Source organism: Protopterus annectens, chromosome 3.part0, assembly GCF_019279795.1.
Source record: "Protopterus annectens isolate FY-2018-M chromosome 3.part0, PAN1.0, whole genome shotgun sequence".
NCBI classification, from domain to species: Eukaryota; Metazoa; Chordata; order Ceratodontiformes; family Protopteridae; genus Protopterus; species Protopterus annectens.
The window spans coordinates 1,601,950,048-1,601,973,788 of NC_056731.1; the positions used below are offsets into that span (position 1 = coordinate 1,601,950,048).

General features: G+C 40.2%; 1 protein-coding gene across 1 annotated transcript in view; it reads right to left on the bottom strand.

Moving 5' to 3' along the window:
• Positions 1-23,741, bottom strand: part of NIPAL2 (NIPA like domain containing 2) — a 1,611,812-nt gene that overhangs the window by 1,255,514 nt on the left and 332,557 nt on the right. The window contains exon 3 of the mRNA XM_044065637.1: positions 11,228-11,399. Coding sequence (XP_043921572.1) covers positions 11,228-11,399 — 172 coding nt within the window. The remainder of the gene's footprint in view (positions 1-11,227; positions 11,400-23,741) is intronic.

The following is a 23,741-nucleotide window of genomic DNA, read 5'->3' on the forward strand; positions in this document are numbered from 1 at the left end:
TATTTCTTCTGTTTGTCAGAACAGAATACTATACAGCCTGATAGCCACGTGATCAAAGTGAACTTCAAAACTTTTCATCCGAACTTATTTGAAGCAAATGAAACAAACAGCCGGTCATCTTTTCTATAACCCTTGCTCCTGTGTAATTAAAATCATAATTGACAACGAATGTTTAAAGTAAATACTCTCCCCTGCTAAAACACTGAGGAAAGAACACAGAAAGACTGACAGGTTGACTGAGATTAGTTTCAGTAACAACTTTACGCAAAAAATCTCTGCTGGTGCACAAGGCCACCCTTTCTTTATGGAAAATAAATGTAAGACTATACAGAAGATAATGCTCAGGTCTCTGAATTTTTCATTGATGAGGTTACTACCACTAAACATAATAGCCTTCCAAAACAAAAATTTAACATCAGCTGTTGTGTTTGACTCAAATTGAGGCAACTTCAATTTTTCTAACACGAAGTTTACATCCATTTTGTGAAGCGGTCTCTTGAGGCTGAGGTTTTAACTTGGAAGGACACCTCCATACAAAGGCCTCACAAACTGAGGGAAGCCAAGAATGATGAATTCATATCACACTGGAAATTAGAAAGGGATGTTAAGTGCATCTGCAGAACAATTGAAATCTCTGTCAAAGACCTCAGCTATAAACTGCAGAAATGCTGGCACTGGGAAGAAAAGAGAATCTAAGCCCTGCTCTACTGCCATTAAGAAAACTTTATCCACTTACCCTATAATCTTCCTAGATGAGGTTTTCTGAGACACTGTAAGGATATGGATAACCCACGAACGGTCCTGGTTGTCAGTGCACATGCATAAACCATATGGTTAGTTTAAGGGACTGAAGGTTTGAGTTAGGCTTACTGTACTGGTGAGAAAGAATAACTTTGTGAGACATACTCAGGAGAAAAAGATTCTGTAACAGCCAGTAGAGGCCATAAGAAAGGGAACCAAATTTATGTCAGTTAAACTAGCTTGTGAGTATGACTTTGGCCTTGTACTTTGTCTTAAGCAGAAATGTTATTAGTAGCAGTAGAAAAACAGATAAGCCTTCCTCAGTCTGAATGTCACATGGGATTTCTTTTTGTAGGGGAACTATACACATACACACACACACACACACACACACACACACACACACACACACATGAAAAGGAACATGCCTATATTTTTACATGGACAGTCATTAACTGATCTCTGTTGGCAGGCAATCTATAACATGAGTGATGGAGGATTTTAGAAGTGTAACTGCCACATGGAGTTCTACACTGAACACAGAGTATAATACATTATAAAGATATCACCTGCTGGAGTGGCATTCCTAATGGCATGCCTCATGAGGACTACACACTGGCATATATGGGTCAAGGCAAAATTAATGATGGTCTGCGAACTTTGAGAGGCCTGGCTTCAAATAAAATTAAGTGAATTAGATAGTCAGTAAAGCACTATCCTCAACTTCTCAGCTGACCAGTTTGTATGCATAAAGTTTTTTTTATTAGAAACCATTTTACTGTGGTGTCTTCTCCTTTGTAAGCAATACAACATATTTTTGCTTTCTTCTTAAATCAAGAAATTAAACCCTACACTCTTGTCCAACAGCCTGCATTACAGTATGAATTGCCATTCTCAATCAAGTCCACTTGGTGATAAAGTAAACATCACTATCTCCAGATATGTGCACTTACCTAACATTTTGCTGACTATTATCTGCTCAACTTTGCAAGCCCTGCATCTGAAAATGTACAAGAAAATGAAATCCGTTTTAGGAGGCTGCACATCCGCTGTCCACTACAGAGGGGGGGACTTCACCTCCAACCCTTTCCTTATATATGGTAATGCTAGGATGCATAAATGTTAACAAAAAAGTCATCAACGTTTTTGCCAGGCTGCCATTAGAATCACTGCGTGGCATTTTAAACTGTCTCCAGATACTAAATATGCTAACATTTGTATACACAGAATCACTAGTCTACCTGTACAAACAGATATTTCTGCATGCCCTCATATGAACTTGACAAAGTTCTCTCACACACTTAACATAACACAAGAATTTTCTCATGCTAACTTCAAAAGAAATTTGTATATAGTGCACAAAACACCACAAACATACTCCAAAAATAGGAAAAAGACAAGCTTGTTAAGCACTTTTCTGACAATAGAAAGGTGCTTAACAAGTTTGTGTTTGGCACCATTAAGTGCTGTTAAAACTGACTCTAGGGAATAACAGTGGAGAGAGACAACCAGCAAAGAGCAACAGCCTTAAAAGTTGTTACATACATTGATCTGCCATACTAATAAAGTGTAGCAGACTGAATTGTCTATCAACTTTTAAAGCTGTTTGGTCTTCAGGGAGATATTTTACTCCCTGTCTGTCTGATACTGCTAGGTGTTTTACCAGCTTTCAAAAGTTTTGAAAGCTGGTAAAACATGCTCCTTAACCTTTCATCTGAAGTTGCTAATCGTCTTCCTATTCATCACTGATGGGTTCGGTTCCGAGCCCTCGGAACTGAGTCAGCCTAATACCAAGCTCGCGTACACCAAAAACTCTCTAGCTAAGCTGCTACCTACAATGCCCTTCTCCCAGTTACCTCAGATCTCGTTTGCCGCGCAGCCATATAGCCGTGTTTCACCGAGCTCTCCAGCTAAGTATTGTATTTTTCAATTTTTGCAGTATTTTGTAAATTTTTCTCTCAAACCTGAAACCCACAGCTAGGCAGGCTCCTTAATCAACGTGCTACCTCTGGATACACTGGTGGCGTGGCGCACTGCAGCTGGCGTTACCTCACACAAAGCCTCCATTACCCTGATACCCTAGCAGGGGTGGGCGACAGCTTGACATGGAGAGGCCAAAGCCATGGGACCCACCGACCCTGGAGCCTTGACCAAAGATTTGCAGACTTTGGATCCATGGATCTTTGGCTTTGGCTTTGACTTCATAAAAGCAGACCTTTGACTTTTGACTTTCACTCAAAGCTTTGGTCAGGAAAGCCATTGATGAGGAAAACCGGTCAGCCTTTTGACCCTGATGCCACAGCACCCCATGCGGAATACCCGGAAAGGCTCATTCTAAAACTCATCAGCCAGGCCTTGTCCATACCATACAAGAAACTGAAAGGGACTACTGGCTGAGTGGAAATGTCTGGTCACAAGCCTGTCACGCCACAAAATGCTGTCACAAGTGGTGTCACAAGTGGTGTCCCACAGGGCTCTGTCCTGGCCCCACTCTTGCAAATCTACTTTCCGTACAAGTGTAAACAAGAGGGGGTCCTGACACAAAGTTTGCAGATGACGCTACAACAGCAGAGCTGGGGCTAAAACACTCTGACACAGACAGATATCCTTCAGGTCTCAAGCCATAAACTAAAACAAAACCACAGAGTATCCCTAAAGTTAAATGCACCCAAAAAATGCATTCATATATACCGGGAAAACAAGGTTAGGTTTAGCTACCAAATAGGTGGGGTTCCAATGAAAAAGTTATCCCCCTAGCTGTAAATAGGACCTGGGACACTGAGATACAGAAGTCATTCGACACCCATGTAGCTAAAGTAGTAGTTAGTTCATCCTTCACCATTGCATGCTTACTATGAGGAGACCTTCTACATTGCCCACCTTATCTCATCACTCTCTCCCTTTCATCCTCATCAGACCAATGATTTAGTACAATGCCCCACCCCGATAATATCTGACCCTACACATTCACAGCTAGCTGGAAACACAAAAAAGGGTCTCAAAGGATAAAGGGTCTCAAAAAAAAGGGTAAATGGTGAACTGAAAAATGTCTCCAGTGCTAGACTGAAAAAACTCAGTGAACTTTCAGACCTTGAGACCTTGCCCAAGGCCATGTCAAACACATTTAAAGGCCCTCTTGACCTATAAATTTCACCTCAAAACAAGCCACAATCAAGAGACTTAAACCTTGACTATTAATAGGGGAGGACTGCTGACGGGACGCATTACCTTTAGAAAGACTCCCTATGAATGGAAACAAAATCCGGTACATGTGAGGCAGAGCACCTGGCTGGCCTTGTCAAAGAGAAATCTTGACCAATGGATGGGATGAGAGATCGCAGATATAGGACCAGTGTCAGTGTCACTGCTCGACAGAGGCACAGAAAAATAATATTATATAATCCCCCATACTAAAGGGGTGCTAAGCCACAAGCGATCTGCTACTAGCTTAAATGCCCTCGGGCAGATAGCCTAGTATGAACCTATGAACCTATGAACCTATATTTCTTGTTTTCTTAACTAGCTCTACCCACGGGTATTCTCTTTCTTACCATTGTTGGTAAACGCCCTTCCTTACCCTTCTGGTATTCTTAATACCATTGTTGGTATTTTCTTCTCTTTTCTTTCCTCCTCAATACTTCTTTTTGGATTAGTTACTCGCTTTTTTGGTATGTCTGAAAAGAAAGGGACTTCGGGGTTTAAACATTGCTCTTCCTGCAATGGTAAACTCCCCAACAGTGATCTACATGAGGAAAGTGTTTGTCTGGGGGTTCTACACCTATCTGTGAAACTGTGTTAGTTTCAGTCAGCAGATGCTGAATGGAAGAAAGAATAAACTTATTCTGAAAGGCCTGCTTCCTTCTCCATTTTCTGAGGCTATTTCTGCATTGGAGGTCTCAACCCCTCCCATCTACGGACAAAAAAAGTCCTCATTCGGACCCTTCTTCACCGGCCGGTGAGAATGGTAAGCCTGATAAGCACAAGGCTCATAAAACTTCCACGGGGCACAAGATCGCCTCCTCAGTTCTGATAACCTTGGCTACGAGCTCTGCTCCACTGGTTTCTTCTGATATTGTGATGACTTCCACATCAGCACTGCCCGTGGCACTGACTACTGCTACAGTTCCGACTGTGGTTTCGGACCCTACCTTATTGCTTGCCATTGGCTCGGCACTGTCATCCCCTTTCTCCGTTCCGAGATCGGTACCAACGACTCCATCAGAGCGGATAATGACCTCCACCCCAGCTATCACTTTGGCTCAGAGCTCTTTTTCAGCACCGATAGTTCCCCTTTTGCCTGTCTCGAAACTGGAATCTTCGGTGCAAACTTTTACTACACCTCGGACCTGGTACTACACCTCGGACCCCGTCCTTTGATCCTTTTGCTGGACAAGTCTTTAGCCCCTTTTTGGACCAACCTGACTCCCCCTCAAGGAGGATGTGGTGCGCCTGTTTGATCAGCTGCTGACAGCCAGGGGGATTACAAATTTTCCTCAAACCCATCCCACTCCGGGCTTTGGGTCCATTGCCCCTGTGACTCCCACTTATTCTCCTCCCTTGGACCCTTCGTTTCAGAGGCCCATAGCTCCGACATCTGCTGGAGGAATCCTCTCCTCGGTGCCAACAGTGACCTTCTCTGAGGCTCTGAGGCCCCTTTGGGTTTTGGCTCCTTCAGAACCATCCCTTCCTCAATCTCATACTTGGGTGTGGAATCCTCGCCTCTGGGATCGGTTCTGGTTGTTTCATCAGCTCTGTTTCTGGCTCCGGGGGTGACTCCTGCCCTGGTTTTGCTCGAGGCTCCTTCCCCAGGAGCGGGCCGCACAGAGCAGGGTCTGACCCTAGTTCCGAGCTCCCATTCCTCTTCAGTCGTGCCTGCCTTCCGGTTGATAGAGAGGGTGCTTGCTTCAGGAAGCACTCTTCCTATGTCGGACCTTCCCCCCGCTCCTTTTGAGCTGCAGCTATCACAAGCCACCCCCCCAGGAAACAGACAGCGCAAGCCTCAGGAAACCCCTGTACAGGGTAACCGCCTTTCTGAGTCCTCTTCAGATGCTCCCACTGAATAACCTACTCAGAAACGGATGTGTAAGAGGAAACACGGACTCCCCGGAGGAGTCCCTCACTGAAGATATGGATTACAATGATGGGCAGGGGTCCCCACGGTCACCCCCTGATGATATCTCCTTTGGAGACATCCTGGAAATTTTGAGGCAGAGAAGTGACTGGAAGCCTTCCAACCCTTCCTCGGAGGAATCCGTATTCCTGCAGGCCTTCCACTCTCAGCCCTCTACTTCTTGGGTGACCCCCCCCCCGCCAATGACCTAGTCAAGCTCATCGTGCAGTGGGCATGGAAGAACCCTGATACCGTTGAGGCCATTCCCCGGAGACCAGACAAGATACTCTCGCCTCCAGAGGAACAGCCACATTGGTCGAGAAGCTTACCAGTAGCTGCTATGGTGGTGGCGGCTGCCACGAAAAAGGACTTTGCGGAAGAAAGTCCTGCGGTCCACCCACCCAACAGAGAGTCCCGGGCAGTGGACAGATTAGGGTGGCAAGTTTTTGCTTCAGCGACCTTTGCTGTTAGGACTCTGAATTACTTGGCACATTTTACGAGGCTCCAAAGAGATCTCATATCTGAACTCTCTGGGACCCACTGGGTCAAGCTTCGGATGGGGCACATGATAAAGTTGCTTCTCAACGTGCTACCCTAGAGTCGATTTCCAACTCGTCCATGAGGTTGCTGTCCCACGCAACTGAAGGGGTGGCTAGAGCTACGGGTACAGGTGTAGTTATGAGACGCCATGCCTGGATGTGCATTTGTGACCTCGCTGACTCCTTCAAGTCTTCCTTTTTAAATGCCCCTATCGAACCATCCACTTTGTTTGATTCTAAAGTGAAGGACACATTAGCCAGGTGTGAGCAGGATGGAAAAACCTTGTCCGCCATTGGCCTACATTTTTCCAAGCCTCAGCGCTCTTTTCTCCAGGAACCAGAGGAGTGGAAAGATGTGGCATAAAAAAATCTCAAGGCCCTTTCTGTAGTGCACTTAGCAAGGACTCCCCCAGAGGCAGAGGGGGTTCCAATAATGGAAGATGCCTCTTTTGGGGCAGAGGGGGGATCCCCAAAATCAGCGCTCCAGGGACTCTCTCTGGACAACCTTATCAGCGCTCCTGAAGCGCTGCCCGATTGCCTTCCTCTGGAAGCAGTTGGTGCTCATTTCTCTCTGCACCAAGCTGCCTGGCGCTCTATTACAAATGATCAGTGGGTGCAGAGAATAATTTCCAGAGGTTATTATATTCCCCTAATCTCTTACCCAAGACCTCCAAAATCCCTTCCCGATGTTCCACCAGTCAAAGGGAAGAGGCAATTCAGAAATAAGAAAGCTGCATCAAAAACGAGTCATCCAACAAGTCCCCTGAGACCAGTGTGGATCTGGTTTTTTACTCAAGATTCTTTTTGGTGCCAAAAAAGACCAGGGACTGGAGGCCCATTTTGGATCTCAGCCAGCTAAACAAATCAATAGTTCAGACCAAGTTCCCCATGGTCACGATTCAATCCATTCTCCCATTTCTTCGGGAGAGTGTGTGGATGTACTCAATAGACCTCCGGGATGCGTATAACCACATCAAAATGGACAAACGCTCCAGCTTCTGGCTGGGAGCCAATTACCAATTCGGAGCCCTGCCATTCGGTCTCTCGATGGCCCCCAGAGTGTTCACAAAATGCCTAGCAGTAGTGACAGCTCATCTGAAACTTCAGGGATTCCAGGTGTTTCCGTATCTAGCTGATTGGCTCCTCTCTGCCCCCACCAAGCACCTACTGATCAGGGCCCTCCGCTACACCCTAGCACTGGCGGAGTTCCTAGGCATCACAATTTATTGGGAAAAATCCAACCTTCATCCCACCCAACAACTGGAATTTATAGGAGCAATATTCAATATTCAAACAAGCCAAGTCTCTTCCTCCTCACAACTTCTGAGATTACGGTTACAAGTACAAGTGATACTCTGTCGAAGGAAGGTGTCTGCAAGGGAAGTTCTTTAGGCTCTGGGGTCTATGGCAGCAGCCATTCCAATTGTCCCCCTAGCAAGACTACACAGGAGACTACTACAATGGCTCCTTTTGTCCCAGTGGATATCCAATCTCCACCCCCTGAACACACAGATTCTCATCACCAACTCCTGCAAGCAAGATCTCCTCTGGTGGATGAGAACAGACGAAAATCTTTGGTGTCTCCCCTTCCAGACTCCCCAACCCAATGCCAAGGTGACCACGGATGCTTCCCTGACAGGGTGGGGGGGCCACTTCCAGGGAAAGAAAATCCAAGGCACGTGGTCCAACCTAGAGGTCAACTTGCATATCAATGTCCTGGAGTTAAGAGCGGTACTGTTAGCATTGCAGGCACTTCATCCGCTCCTTCCATCAGGAACAACTGCTATCCAGTCAGACAATATGTTAGTCATCTGGTACATAAAAACAGGGAGGGACCAAATGCTACCCCGTGTGTCACAAGGTAATTAGCTTCCAATCGCTTTTTAATCGCAATGCGTATCCCGGGGAGCTCCAATTTGATTGCAGACAGACTAAGCAGATGCATCCTCAGTCTTCATGAGTGGTCTCTCAACCCGATCGTGATGGCAGAAATCTTCACCCGTTGGGGCCAGCCTTGTTGCGATCTTTTCACCTCCCCCTCAAACAAAAAATGCAACAGCTATTTTGCCCTCTTTCCCCCACACGGAGAGTCACCGAGAGACGCGATGGCTCACGATTGGCCCACGGGTCTCCTCTATGTTTATCCTCCAATACCTCTGATACCCTTATTTCTAAGGAAAGCTATTTGGTTGAAAAGCAAGGTGATCCTTATTGCCCCTTTCTGGTCTCAAGTGTCGTTTCCCTTCCTCCGGACCTCACCTGTTACAACCTCCTTGGATCCTGGACACTCGTCAGGACCTGATATCTCACCCACAAGGGCAGACTCCCCCAAATCTCTCCACCCTTAAGCTGACAGCTTGGTTTCTCCACTTCCATTAGTCACCAGGCAGGAAACTCTCTCCTCTTCTGTCAGGGATATTATTCTGGCCTCCCTCAAACCATCCACCAGAAAACTCTACAGAGATAAGTAGAAAAGATTCGCTATCTGGTCAAATAATCAGATGCTAGACCCCTTTCAACTCCTACAGCCACCATTCTTCACCATCTCTCAGAGTTGTTTAACAAAGGGGCATCAGCCTCTACTATTTGAGTCCATTTAGCAGCTATTTCCAATTTCCATAACGGTTCAGATGGAGTCTCTATCTCCACCCAACTCTGCAAGACCTTTCTCAAGGGAGTTTTCCATAGTAGACCTCCTATCAGGCAGCCTGTAGAGACATGGAATCTCTCCCAGGTTCTCCAGTGTCTCTCTCTACCTCCCTTTGAGCCTGCCGTGACATGTGATCTAAAATTCCCGTCATGGAAGTCTTTGTTTTTGGTGGCGGTCACACCAGTCAGACAGATATCTGACTTACAAGCCTTATGCATCAAGAGCCCATATCTAATCTTTCATAAGGACAGAGTATCCCTTTGTACTAACCCATCTTTTCTCCCCAAAGTAGTTTCCGACTTCTCTATTAACCAATCCATTGAGCTCCCTGCATTTTTCCCAAACTACTGAAACAAAGGGGAATACTGCCTTCATTCATTGCATGTACATAGTCCTGCCTAGATAGAAACATATTCCTTTCGCAAGTCGGACCAATTTTTCATTTCCTTTTCTGGTCCTAGACGAGGATGTGCTGTATCAAAAGTTACTTTAGCAAAATGGCTCAGAGATTGCATTACCTTTGCATATTCCCTTAAGAATTAATCCAAAACTCATCAAATAAAAGCTCACTCAACTAAGGCTATCGCAACTTTGACTGCCTTCCATTCCAGGGCTTCCATGGATGACATTTGGCAGCAGCCATTTGGGCTAAACCCCATACCTTCATCACGCATTATAAATTGGATCTGGTCTCCGGGGAACAGCAGCCTTCGGCTCAATGGTTCTCAGGAATGTTCTTCCATAAGGGCCACCCAGGTTCTCCAAGTAGCTTGGGATTCTGTCCCATCAGTGATAATAGGAAGAAGATTAACAACTTCAGATAAAGAAGTTGTCTTACCATAATGTTCCATCTGAGTTGTTGATAATCTTCCAGTCATCACACCCTCCCACCATCCCCCACCAAAGGCCCCTGGCGGATCTTCTGGGTCCTTGTGGTGTTTCAGGGTTTCTGCACAGAGATAGCATCTGTCTTTCTGTTTCTTCTATATGTTGCATGCAAACTCGATTTGAGGTAACTGGGAGAAGGGCATTGTAGGTAGCAGCTTAGCTTGACAGTTTTTGGTGTAAGCGAGCTTGGTATTAGGCCGACTCAGTTCCGAGGGCTCGGAACCAAACCCATCAGTGATGACTGGAAGAAGATCAACAACTCAGATGAAACGTTATGGTAAGACATAACTTCTTTTTTTTTTCTGTAACTGGTAGTACATGGAACAGATAAAGCACCATGTATGGTAGAGAATTCTGATTAGGTCTAACCAGTCTTGATCCTTATTATATGGGCTTGCCGTGGCTGACAAGATTTACTATTTGTGTTTTGCTCTCAATGTATATTTCTTGGGATCTTTGCCTCAAACATACACGCCAATTATGCTTAGTAAATCAACCACAATCATCTGTATTATACAAAAGCCAAATGGCCATATTTCTTAACTTTCATATTTGCCAGGTGTCCTCATATTCTTTAGTAACTTGGAATTTTAACTGCCCACTGTGTTGATCAAGTTCCTTCATTAATATTAATGAGTTAAATAACTCAAAGAATATTTTGTCTTCATTTTGCCACAGCCATTTCCACTGGACCAAAAGCCCCCTTTACAAGGGACTGCCAGGTGGCCACCACAGATAGATTGCTGCAAGTATCAGACTCTACTACATTCTTACAGTCAGCACAGTTACAATAATTCATTTAGTCACAGTTACAAAGGCAAACATAATAATGAAATAAGACACTATTACAATTACAGACTCATGTTTTCTACTTTTAACGCTTCCACCACTCAACTAGAGTATATACAAATTATTGGTTGGAAGCAGCACATTTATTGTTATTTGAATGCATTTAGTTTGCATTGTGAACATATCTGCTCTTAACTAGATTTCTCTCCAAATAAAATGAGGATGGACAAAGTACATCACCTGCTAAAGTACAATATTTATAAAACAAAATAAAATGTCATGCTTAAACTCCCTGTTAATATACGTGGCACATAATTCAAACAAATGCAATAACAGTTTCCTAAAAAAATGAATCATTCAGCTGTTTTTAAACAGACATCAACCTTAGATGAAAAAAGCTCTTACAAAAATGAGTAAAAAAATCCAAACCATGATTGCTGCTATAAGAACGTAAATCCAGGTGTCCCCAACATATTTTAATTTCCTTCGGCATGGTAGAATAACACTCACCTATGACTGCTACACATCCTAAGGGAGCCACAAGTGTTGCTGGAGCAAAGCCATATGCTGCAAAGTTGCCCAGTTCACCAATTCCCATCAGAATAATTCCACACCACCACAATTTGCTCTTGTAATATGGCTTTGGGTTACCACGTTGCGACAGGCGTAAATGCGTACATTTCTGAAAACAGATTTGCAAAGCATTCATAAACAATGCATTTTAAAACAAGAATACACATATGCAAAGCAAGTTCAATATGAATTGTGATTAAGAATTTCTAGATGGCTGACCACTATCATTTTGCTTCCATTTTCAATCTACCTCTGTTCCCCATAGATAATGAATGCCCACAACTGTCCTACTCTACTATAGACTCCATGCAAGCCTTTCTACTGTTTTCTTTACATCTCTCCCTTCCAGAAAAAATAACCTCAACAGACTATGATCAAACCTGTGTAGTGATTATTCATCTTCCGCTGTTGATTTTTTCAAACAAACCAACACTTATTGCCTCTTTCTCGCATCCTTACTCCCTTCACATATATGAAACAAATGTGCATGCTCTATACTGTTACCCACTGCTAGAGAATGCAGTCACTAACAGAATAAACATTAAAAATATTAAGGTGTTGAAGTATAAAAAATGATATCTTAATTAATGTACAGCCTTGCTGCTGCTGATATGAACTTCTCCCTTCCCAACTAACTAATTCATTCTTTCCAAAGTTGACAAATATTCTTTTGTTAATACATTTTGGAACAATGTTCACTTTGTGCAGTATGATAGGCCATGTACAATCTATTTTTTGCGGTTTACACATTTCATTCAAGCATCATTCATAAATAAATGTAACGGAATAAGATAGCAAAATGCCTCGGTTCTTACATCAGCACTTAGTTCTCAATGGAGACCGCTTATCAGCGTCATTACACCTGGCCAGTAATGTACTTCCTGCCTACTCTGATCATACATACAAGTACAGTAGATGGAATTCCATGGTGAATGCAAACAACAGCTAGTGAGAACTTCCAATATTTAATAAACAGAGAGAATCTTTTGAAAAGAAACATGCTCATTTTGTATTACAGTGAAAAATCTGAGAACAAGCTTCCAGAGGGTGGAACTTGCCATTGCCATAATGGCACCTTAATTGATAATGGTCATTTGACATCTTCAGGAAAACTGCTCTGAAACTTGAAGAAAACCTAACCAGGGTGTTCACAACTGAAGGCATGGCACAATGAGATGTTGTCTATATGCTAATAAAATTCCACTTTGCAGAATCAATATTTCAAATAATCCAGGCTGAGAAAGTCTTTGATCTCATGCTGGGCCACTGAAAATATATGCAGGAGTAGATCCTCAATATAAAAATATAAGCATAGCTGTAGTGCATCAGGAATTTGACAGCCGGCAAAAGTCCATAAACTGCCACTAAATTTGGAACAAAACAGAAACTTGCAATTTAATATCGATGATCTCAAAACTGGAACTGGACAAATAAAAGATCAAAGCAACAGCTGTCAAGCCTAAGGATACTGCAAGTCTAAAGGCAGAAATAAATATCCAAGATGCCAAAGTGTAATACACTTACCATCTCAGAAGAACAAGGCCACATAACCAGATACTTACAAAAAGATGACCTAGAAAACTGGTCACAATTAAAAATGTGCACTTGGTGGGCCTTTCAAACAGAAAACATGGAACATGGGTGATGGGGTCTGGGTCCATTTGTTTTAATTCCTGCATCACTGCCATCAAAATTTCAGGTGATGTAGAATCAGTCATATAAAAGGGTTGAATCACACTACTGGTACCTGTTAATAAACAAGGGGGCAACCTTTCTTACAGCGCAAGTCAAATGCTGCTTTTAGGAAGGCCAACACTTGCCACACCTAAAATATGCTTTACACTGTACAACTACTTATGAGACAATCAATGGCTCCACAGAAATTCAGCCAGTATGGACCGCATTCAGAGCATTCCAGTGCAGTTTTATCAATAGTAATTAAAACTTGATGAAAATTATTTTGCATACACACAGACACAGACACAGACACAGACACAGTCACAGACACAGACACAGACACAGACACACACACACTAATTTCAAGACTGGAGCTAGGTTTGCTATTACCAGGTAGCCAAAACTAGCAAAACAAGAATACACCTTACTATTTACCCTTAAATAAAGCCAACATTTAAATATTCCAATGGTATCAATTAAGACTATAGCAGTTACCCATCATAGGGTGGACAACTCACAGTTAGGGGCATCAGTAAAATGCATATACCCTTAAGCTAGTAAACATACAAGTCAAAATAATTCAAACAAATAATACACTTGTTTACTTGATATAAATTAGAAACATTTTATTTTCAAATATAAACAATGTAGAGAATTTGCAGAAAAATTAAAAATGCAATATTCAAATATAACATATTCCAAGAAAACTAACATTTGAAGTAGAAACTATCTGCATCTAGCTATATAATGTAGCCTTACTGTTTCTGAAGTTTAAGTTTAAAACATAATTTTCAGAGTTCTTATGGGTAGAATAATACAGCTTGAGGTCTGGCTCCAAGGGCATCCTCCAGGGTATAATACAGCAGCTAACTCTTTAGCAGGCAAAGTGATGACTCCTCTAAAACCGAATCCTCACCAAGTCTCTCACTAAGTCCACAAACGTGATTTTCTGTGGCTCCACTTTGAATTTTGGAATGTGCCTTTCTGCTTCACAGTTATTTGCTGAAGAGGTAAAGTTTCAACAAACTAATGTCTAAATAAGGTACCATTATATGGCATAACAGCATCTCCAAGAACCACTACCCTCTCAACACTGCACGTTTGTGGGCCATTGTTTCATTTCATTTTTAAGCTGTAATACATTTTCACAGTAGTAAGTGTAATTCTTTACCATTTCAGATATTTTCTTTTTCATATATTTTACTCAAACAGTCAGTACAATGCGGCTTTGTTTTAACAATTATGAAAATAGATTTAATTTAATACAACTCCAATACATAAAAAGTGAAAATTGCATTCTTTTAAAAAAAATACCACTTTCCCCAGTTTGTTACAGCTCTGGTACACCTTTCTTCTACCTAGAGTCAAAAAATGTTGCTGATAAACCGTAAAGAAATAAAGCCCAAGCTAAAAATTCACATTTCAAGTTTTCCAGTTTCTTGTTTTGAAAATCCCACTATTTGCTGGTGACAGAGTAAAAACACTTGTGCCATTTTTATGTGGCATCCCTTTACCCTACCATTTTGATGGTCTGTTAAGTCTCTCTGTCTACATGGTACACTAACAGCTGGCTTTATTTCCTGTCTTAATAACCTTTTGATACTGCTCACAAGCTTCACATTACTGCTTTACATCTTCTGTAGTACTTGGGCAATAAAACATTTTCTGTAAGTACCCTTATTGTAAGCTTTACGCTAACACATCCTGAATGACAAACATTAAGGGCTGTTAGTAGATGTGCCTAACAGCAGGCCCTTGGGACTATAAAAGCTGCATCACTTCTACTTCTTGACATTCTTTAGGAGTCAGCTTTCTGTATCAGCACTCCCTTTTCGTCGTTTTCTGGTCCCATTATGTAAAGGGATGATGTACCAACTTGCAGTCACGGTGACTAGCGTTTGATTAGAGGCACAGGCATGTGATGGATTGGCAAGGAGCTTGAGTAGTTAATACCAGTTCTCTAATCCCACCTTAACTCACCCAACATCGTGCACATACCTACCATGTCTTATTAGTCTGCTGTCTTCTCTACTTCATTTTCTTGGGTGCTGTTCTCAAGTGGGCTTTTCTTCCTCTTTCAGCTTAGGCTGTGTATGGGCCAGTACAGCTTCTGTTGCATTTTCTTTATTCAGAAGCTGCTAAAAATGCTCCCCTTCATTGGCCTTTGATTTTGTGTGGACTGGCGGCCAGACTGTTCCCAGCATGCCTTATGAATGGTGTCATATGGCTATCTTCTTTCTTTTTCTGTTTTTGCCTTGCAACCTGATAGGGTTTCTTTGCGCCATTTACCAAGTCATTTTCCAGAAGCTGGTAGCATCTCTGATGCCTTGCTCTGTGCTATGGAGGCTGCCTTTTTTTTCTTCTAAATTATCACATATGACATAGGCAATTTTATATATATATGAAAACAAATGATCCTGACCCAATTCTAGTTGCAAACATTATAAATTACAAACCACATTGACACAATTGTAGTTGCAAATACATATCCAGTCACTGTCAGTCAAACATTACATAGCTCATTCAAATTATGCCTGCTTTTAAACCTCATTCCCCCTCTACAGTATTGTTCCCACAGTTCCCATTTTTCCTATATAATTTGCTCCTACTCTTTTCTAAAGATCCCAATTCCAGTCATTTTATCTCTGTTACTATATTTGCTGCGTCCAGTAAAGTTCGTTTAGACTTTAATTTTCTAGTAATTGCTTTTTTAGCAGCCACCATAATTAGACTCAGCAAGGCCTTACTATGTCTAGGCAATTCCAATTCTGCATCCTAGCTCAAAAAATCATTTCCTTCGTTACACCAGTTTGCTCACCCACTGACAAAGCAGTCTGCAGGAAATCTTAAAATTCTGTAAACTCATTACACTCCAGAAAATATGTTCCCAGTTACCTCTTTCTTCCCCATCATATCTCCAACATGTGTTGTTTACCTGATGAAAATCTTTGGAATCTACTTGGGGTGTAAAAATCCTTATGTAAACACTTCAAAGCAAAGATCCTAAATTGTCTAGACTTCATTGCATATTTGGGAGACATACATATATTCTCCCATTGTTTCTTTGTGACTTGCTTATCCAATCTCTCTTCCCAATCCTTTCAAACCTACTCTGATTGATTCTTATAGTTATCACTCAATATTTTATATGCTCTAATCATTCTTTTTTTAATGGCAGCTTCTGTTCTAGATACTACTAGAAATTCTCCCAGTACTGGTCTTTCATTTAGGACCCGCTATTTCTTTCTCATTGCCTATACTCTGATATCAATTATTGATTGGGAAAGCAATCTCTAACCTGCAGTCTAAATAAATACTTGACCTCTTCCCATTCTATTACCTTTCCCTCTCTAGTTATTTGCTCCCAATACCTTAGTTCCTTTGCTAGTTTTCTCCAGTAAATTTCAGCCCCCTCTTGGCTATTGTCTGTATCCCTAATTGCAGTCATCCCTATCAGCATTATCTCCTTTCTCCATTCCTGTGTTGGCTTAGTTCTTAGAATACTTTCTGCTACTTTATGAATATAATATTCCATATGATTATTGCTATTCTTAAAGGTCTGTATCCAAAATCCTAGTCTCTCCTGGTTTCTTGAGCCCATTTCATCATCATCCCTTTCCACTTTGAATTGTAATTTTCTGCTTATGCTATGTATAGCAGCCTTAACTGTGTTGTTCTGAAATACGCCTTTAAATTGGGTAAATCGCAATCCACCTTGTTCTCTTGAAAGAATCAGCTTATCTCACTTGACTCTTGCCATCTTCACCTCCCAGATAATATCCTTCAGCTCTTTATTGTATCCACAACTTCTCCACTGGCTCATAAAAATATGATATGCCCGACTGCTGTATAAGACTAAATTGACTAAAAACATTTAAACTGCTTGCATCTTACTACTGATATCCATGTAAGACAGCTTCCATTTTCTCAGTTTTGTATGATATTGCTGAACCAATTTGTGTGTGGGTACATAATTTACCACTATTGCCTTTGTTTTAGCTTCATTAATTTTGTATCCCAAAAAGATCTGAAACCATCTCAAAATGCTCCACAACACTGTAATGTCCCCTTCTGGTTTTGTCTGGTATAAAATAATATCATCTGCAAATAGAGCCAGCTTTTCACAACTACCATATCAATTTCTATCCTTTGATTTCCAAGTCCCTTATTTTCTTTGCCAATGGTTCTAAATATAAAATGCAAACAACAAGGGGGAGAGAGGAACACCCCTGCCTGGTTCCTCTGTTCAAGCAGAAATTATCAGAGAGGACCCCCACCCACTTTTTTCACCTCCATTCCCTCATATATACTCCTAATCAACCTTACAATTTTATCATGGAATGCAAATGCTTCCATTGCCCTGTTCAAACTCCCAGCTGACTTTGTCACATGCTTTCTCTGTATCAAGACCCAACAACAACAGTGGTGTTTTCTTACATTCTGCTTACCTCTGTATCATCAATGTTCTGCTAATGTTGTCAAATGTTTGCCTACTCTCCAGAAAACCACACTGATCCATATCTATCAATTTTGGTATCACTTTTGCCATTCTTTTAGCCATTACAGACAAACACTTCATAATCAAGGTTTAGTATTTAAATGGGCCTGTATGATGCTGGATCTGATGGATCTTTACCCCTCTTTAGGTATTACAGATGCCACCGCTTTCTTCCAGGATGTTGGTACTTCTACTTATCTTTGCATACAGTTAAACAAAATCTTTCAGATCTTTTTCAGTTTTTTCTCCCCTAGCTTCCAAACTTCTATGGGAAAACTATCTGTTGCTGGGGACTTTCCTGTAGATTGGTTATACATCACCATTTTTATCTTATCTCTTCTTACCCTGTTAGTAATTGAGCCTCATCTGCCTCTAACCTTGGCACATTTAATTCTACCATTAACATTTTCATTTATATATTTTCTTTATATATTTTTCCGCTTTATACAGACTTTCATAGAATTTCTGAAATATTTCTAATATTTCTACAGGATCTCTTATCTTCCCTGTTAGATGCTCCCTAAGCTTGCCAACAGCCCTATCTACTTTCTGTTGCCTGAGTGGCTGTGCAAAAAGTTTTTGTGCTCTAGAGTTATTATCAACAAACAATTGTTAACAGCATTCTTTCTAAATGCATGTATATTATTGAGGTAATCCCTTATTTTCTGTTTAGCATGGTGCAGTTGCTCCTCTTCTTGTTAAGGGGGATTCCCCGATTTTGCAATACTTTAACATTTGTCAGTCCCTCTAAATAATTCTTGCTACTTCTTACTATATCTCCCTTTCTTTTATTTCTACCCTATTTTTAAACTCCACTTTAATTTTATCCTACTCCCTTGCTATATTTTCAGAAGGAATTCCTATCCTCTCTAACAGCTCTTGAATATTTTCGACTACCCATTCCTTAAATTCCTCTCTTTTCAATAGATATGTGGGAAAGTATCACTGTCTCATTTTTATTTCATTACCTTGTGTTTAACTTAGTCGCACATGATCTGAAATAGTTATTGGGTGTGTGTCAATACCTTCACTTAAATGCACATGTTCCAGTGAAATTTAAATTCTGTCTAGCCTAGCCCATTTTTTTGCAGCATGGGGAAGAATATGTAAATGCACTCTGAACTTGTAGTACTGAATTCACATCTTCCATGTTAAATATTTTTACAAATGTATTCAGAAATCTACTCCTCTTTATTATATTTTCCTTCTGTGCCCCCCCCCCCGACACATCTTCACAGTTGCAGATCAAATTTCAGTTCTACCTACAAGTAAAATTCCATGCAGAAAGCAGATTATTAGTTTTCTGTGGAATATAAATACAGGCCAGTGTAATCCCCCTCCCTTCCCAATAGCCCCTTAGTACTACAAATCTACCATTATCTTTTTTATCCTCTTCTATAACTACTGACACTTTTCTTGCAATTAATATAAGTACTCCTCTTTCTTTGACCTGAGTATTCCACTGAATAACTACCCTGAAAACCTTTATCAAACACACATGTTCAGTTCCTTCCTGCAGCATATCTATTTGCACTCTACATTTTTAATATAGTTCAATGCTCTTTCTTTTTTTTTTGTATTTTGACATTTAAGGACATTACAGAAAGCATCATTTTCTTGAAAAGTTATCCCCATCTTTTATTTAGAACAGCTTTTTGTTAAAAGTCTAATTCCAACTTTTGTGTTATATGCATATACTATGTGGCAGACTAATCTTTTATACAGTTGTTTCTTGTCATCTCCATTTGAGCCTGTCACATTACAAAACTTTTTGTTTTATTGTAAGCTCTCAAACAACAAAAAGACTCCACACCCAACATACCCCTAAAACATATTAACTTATCAACACACAAAACTATGCACAACCACAAATATTGAAAGTTTACCCTACTAATAGGAGGAAATACACCAAACTGACAGCTACACAAACAGACTTGAGATGCATGGTACAGCCTGTAATTCTACTAAGTGTTGTCTGGCTTTGTCTCATCTTTATAGCTCTCTCAGCTGGAAAAACACTTGAATGCTTTCAGAAAATATTTTCCCCAAGGCATTTCTCTATCAGATTGTCTCCCAGAGACATGAGAACCAAACACGAAACTGCCAAGCATACATTTGTTTACTAGAAAAAAGCTTTACAATATTCAATATTCTTTTTCAATTTACTTCCTTCCTCTTAAACTTGTTAACAGATTAAGTTAAGGGCCTTAACCCAGTCCGGTTCCCTACGCAAAAATGAGAAAAGGAAAATGATTTTTCTTTGTTTGTGCTATTCTAACCAGATTTTTTTCTTCTTTTTTCCTACATTGAAGTGTCTACATTTCTTTAAACTGAACAAGGAGAAAGAGAGAAGGGAGAAAGAGAAAAAAGAAAACGAGGACCTATTTACATTAGTATCTCCATTATACTTAATAACTGAGAAACTTTACTTCATAGCATGAAAAGAAAATAATGCAATATTAAAATACCATTAAGAAAAAAAAACTTTGCTTTACTTGCAGTTAACTTTCTCCCTCCTCTTCCCATCTCCTGAGTATTTTTCTGAACATTACCGACATGAAGTAGGGCATGTAATTTAGAGTCCCCTACAAGTTTAACAAAGTCCAAAAAAGGTCCAATATTTCTACATTTTCTTTTTTTTGTCATGTTTCACAAATATAATTATAGCTATGTGATCCCACATTTGTCAGTTTCCAAGTTACTGGTTTTATTCTTGTTCACCTCCATTTCCCAGATTCTGTCTCTCCATTTCCAATGTGCTCTTGATTCTTCTAGTCTATTCTTGTGCTTTTTCTCTCTTAAGCATTTTCTATTGAAACACTGGAAAATGTTTCATTGGCACAGTCTCTCTATGGTCTTTAATACCAGAATGACAAGAAGCAGAATCTCCTTTTGTTTCACAGCTCACTTTTTGTTGGACAAACTTTGTCCTTCCATGGACAAATACTTTTGTAGACAGCTGGGTATAGCAGTTTGATTCTCATGCCTGCTTCTCAGCATTCCCTAAAGAACAGAAAACAATTACTCCTCTACTGCCGATTGCACAATGAGTAGTCATTCTCCACACAAACACACACACACACACACACACACACACTGCTGTATCCCACCTTTAGTACTCTGTCCTTCTGACACAGTTTTGTTAGAATAACTATTTTTGCTGATAAGACTGCATCTTTAATAGTAAAGGTCTAGGTTGCTTTCTCATAGCCAGGTTTAGAACATACACATGATGTGCCTTTCAATTAACAACTCCTGTTGTGGAATACCAGTCCAGTTGCTTAATTGTGCTTTCATAAAATTAATACAGTCTGTTCTTTCCAGCTTCTCTGATACAGCAAAAAATCTCTGGTTTTCCCTATGTCCTCTATCCTCTAATTCTATTATTTTTAGACATTTCTTCTTGTGCAGTCTCATTCAGCCAGTCTTTTCTCCATTTCGAACTCTTGAGATTTGCAGTTTTATCTATCTGTTTAAAGCTTCTTCCATTTTTTCCAGCTTTTTATTGTTTGAGTTGATATACTCCATCAGTGATTAATTTATTTTAATTAAATCTGTGTGCAGTTGCCTTATACTTTCCTCTAGGTTAGTGGAAGGAATGTCTGGAGCTTGCACTGCTTTTTGCAACAGTTGCAGCACTTTTCTCAGTCAGTGTTTCTTTGTCACATTTTGTAGATGATTTTCTTTAAAGCCCTCTGTATTTATTTTTCCTAGCATCCATACAGTGCACTTACTACCCAGTTACTGAAATTTGCCCTGAAATTTAAGACTACTAACTTTCTCTGCTAATATTCTGTTTTTACACTGGGGGAGCTAGAATTAAGCTGTTACTCAATATGCTGCCATATTGGAAGTTCATTGAGAATGCTCTTTTAGCTTTTTATTAGTCAACTAGTATTCTTTCTTAGCCTAGTTTGTCTTTTTTATCTCCTACTTTTCTTGGCACTTTTCCTTTCTTTTGACAGTTTCTTAGACTTCTGCATTTCTATATGTACCTTATATTTACACCTAGCTCACCCACACAAGTGTTTTATAATCTTCACACCTGCCATTTTCAGGTGCTGCCATTCTTCTTTGACTTCACCTATTTCTTCTTCTTCCCGAGATACTACAGCCCGAGTATACTCTTGAACCAAGAACCAATGAGATAGGTTTGGAGGGGTTGAGAACTAATTTGTGTTACTGACCACTCATGGAATAACATCGACAACCTCTGTACAAAAACACCACATCTCACATTTGGAAAACTTCCCTCATTAAACCACTACTAAGAAACCAGTCACAAAAACACCTCCCACTTCATCCCATTTCAATTCTATCCACCCTAGGAAATATCTTAGAAAAAAACAGTTTACTCAATTATCAGAATGCATCAAACACGATGATCTTCTCTCTCAAATACAAATGGGTTTTTGCCAGGCCCCTGTAAAAAGACTGTCACTACTCTCCCAATGCTTGACAAGAGGATAAGTGATCCCAAAGTCATGCCTCCCTCGTTCAGGATCTACGGGTGCTTAGACCAGGGAGAAAAGTGTGGAACAACAGAGGATAGTGATTTGATGATCATGAGAAGAGTGCGGGGCCCAAAATATTTGTTGTTCATATGTACATACTGTACAGCTAGATATTTACATAAACTACATACTATAAAGAGTACCTTATTAATACACCATTTTGTATCATGTATACATTTATACATGTATGTAGAGACATAGGTATAGATCGATATTTATATACAAATACAGTTACCATAAAAAATCCAAACTCCCATTTTCCTGTGTAACAAACTAGTACATCATAACCGACCAGTCAGTTCCTTGCAGATCATTCAAATATCGGAGACTTTGCCCATCACATTCCATTTATGTCTATATGCCAACTCCATGAGAAAGATATTTAATGTATCCTTTGTTGACTGGCTTGGTCCCACCAGGCTAGTAGCTTATTTTCACAAGAGACCCAAAGAGGCATTTATACTATTATAGGAAATTTGACCAGGCACAGGGGGTCCTTTAACACAACATAAAAACAGTTACATATTTACAACATTTGCAGACACATACATACACTTTTCTATTTCTTACCACTTATTTTTTTTACCACATCCTCAGTGTTATTCTACCATGATTGACCCCAATTCTTTCTTCCACAACTACAATTTGATTTTTGCACAACACATCTACCAAAATCCATTTTCTACTAAACAAGTTCTTTCAATATTTCATTCCAAATAACCCATAGTACATAAAATAAAATTCTTATTTAACATTCTCAGATATTCCTTCTTACTATTCTTAAAACATCCATACATAATCATACTCATACCTATATGCTTCATGTCATTAATTTTCTCAAAAACATTTTCTTCACACTTTTTTTCCAGAGTTTCACCACTCTTACATTTCATGACAGTTTATCTATTGCCAGGAAATCCTGACACCATCTTGGAAGACAACGTTTCCTTACTTTAATGGCTTTAATCACTTCTGGTAAAATTTCCCAAGGATTTACATTAAAAATTGATGAAAGATAAAAGGATGTGGTATAACAATGTGATGAAACAATAGCATTACTTCCAAAGTCCGTATTTGTTCCTGGCAATTTTTAATGTCTTCATTTACATATTCTTTTTCCATTTTCTTATTCTCATCATCTTCCAAAATGTTTTGTACATTATTAAAATATTCTCACTACTTTATAGCATCAGCACACTAACAATTCTCAACATCCCTTCCCTTTTATGCCATATATGTTTTCTTCCATTCTTCTCTGTATTATCCCCTTACAGACATTACAAGCGGTGTTATTTAGCACGATGGGTCTTCAAATCTGTTATTTCATTCTTCTCATATTTCGGCCATATAAATTTTATATCCCCATACATAAATGGGTCTATATCACTTTACTGAAGGCTATTCAGCAAATAACCATTCATCAAACCCCTATTTATCAAAGCTGCTCTTCATTAAACAGCAAATTTTAACTAGGGCAAATCAGTAGTTGGCTCCATCTGGAATTTGCCCTTTTCCACACTGTAGTCCAACCTCTGAGTTGGTATATTTAGTTACGGGGCGTGTGTTTGTGGGGGGGGGGGCAAACACCCTCCACCTTGGCAGGTTTTAAATTTTGTGGGTTTTTTTTTTTTTTTTTTTTACTGTGGCTTGGTTGGCCAACTGTTGATTTCCCCTAGTTAAAATTTGCTGTTTGATGAAGAGAGTCTTCGATAAATAGGTGTACGATGAATGGCGAATAGCCAAACAGCCATTCAATAAAGTT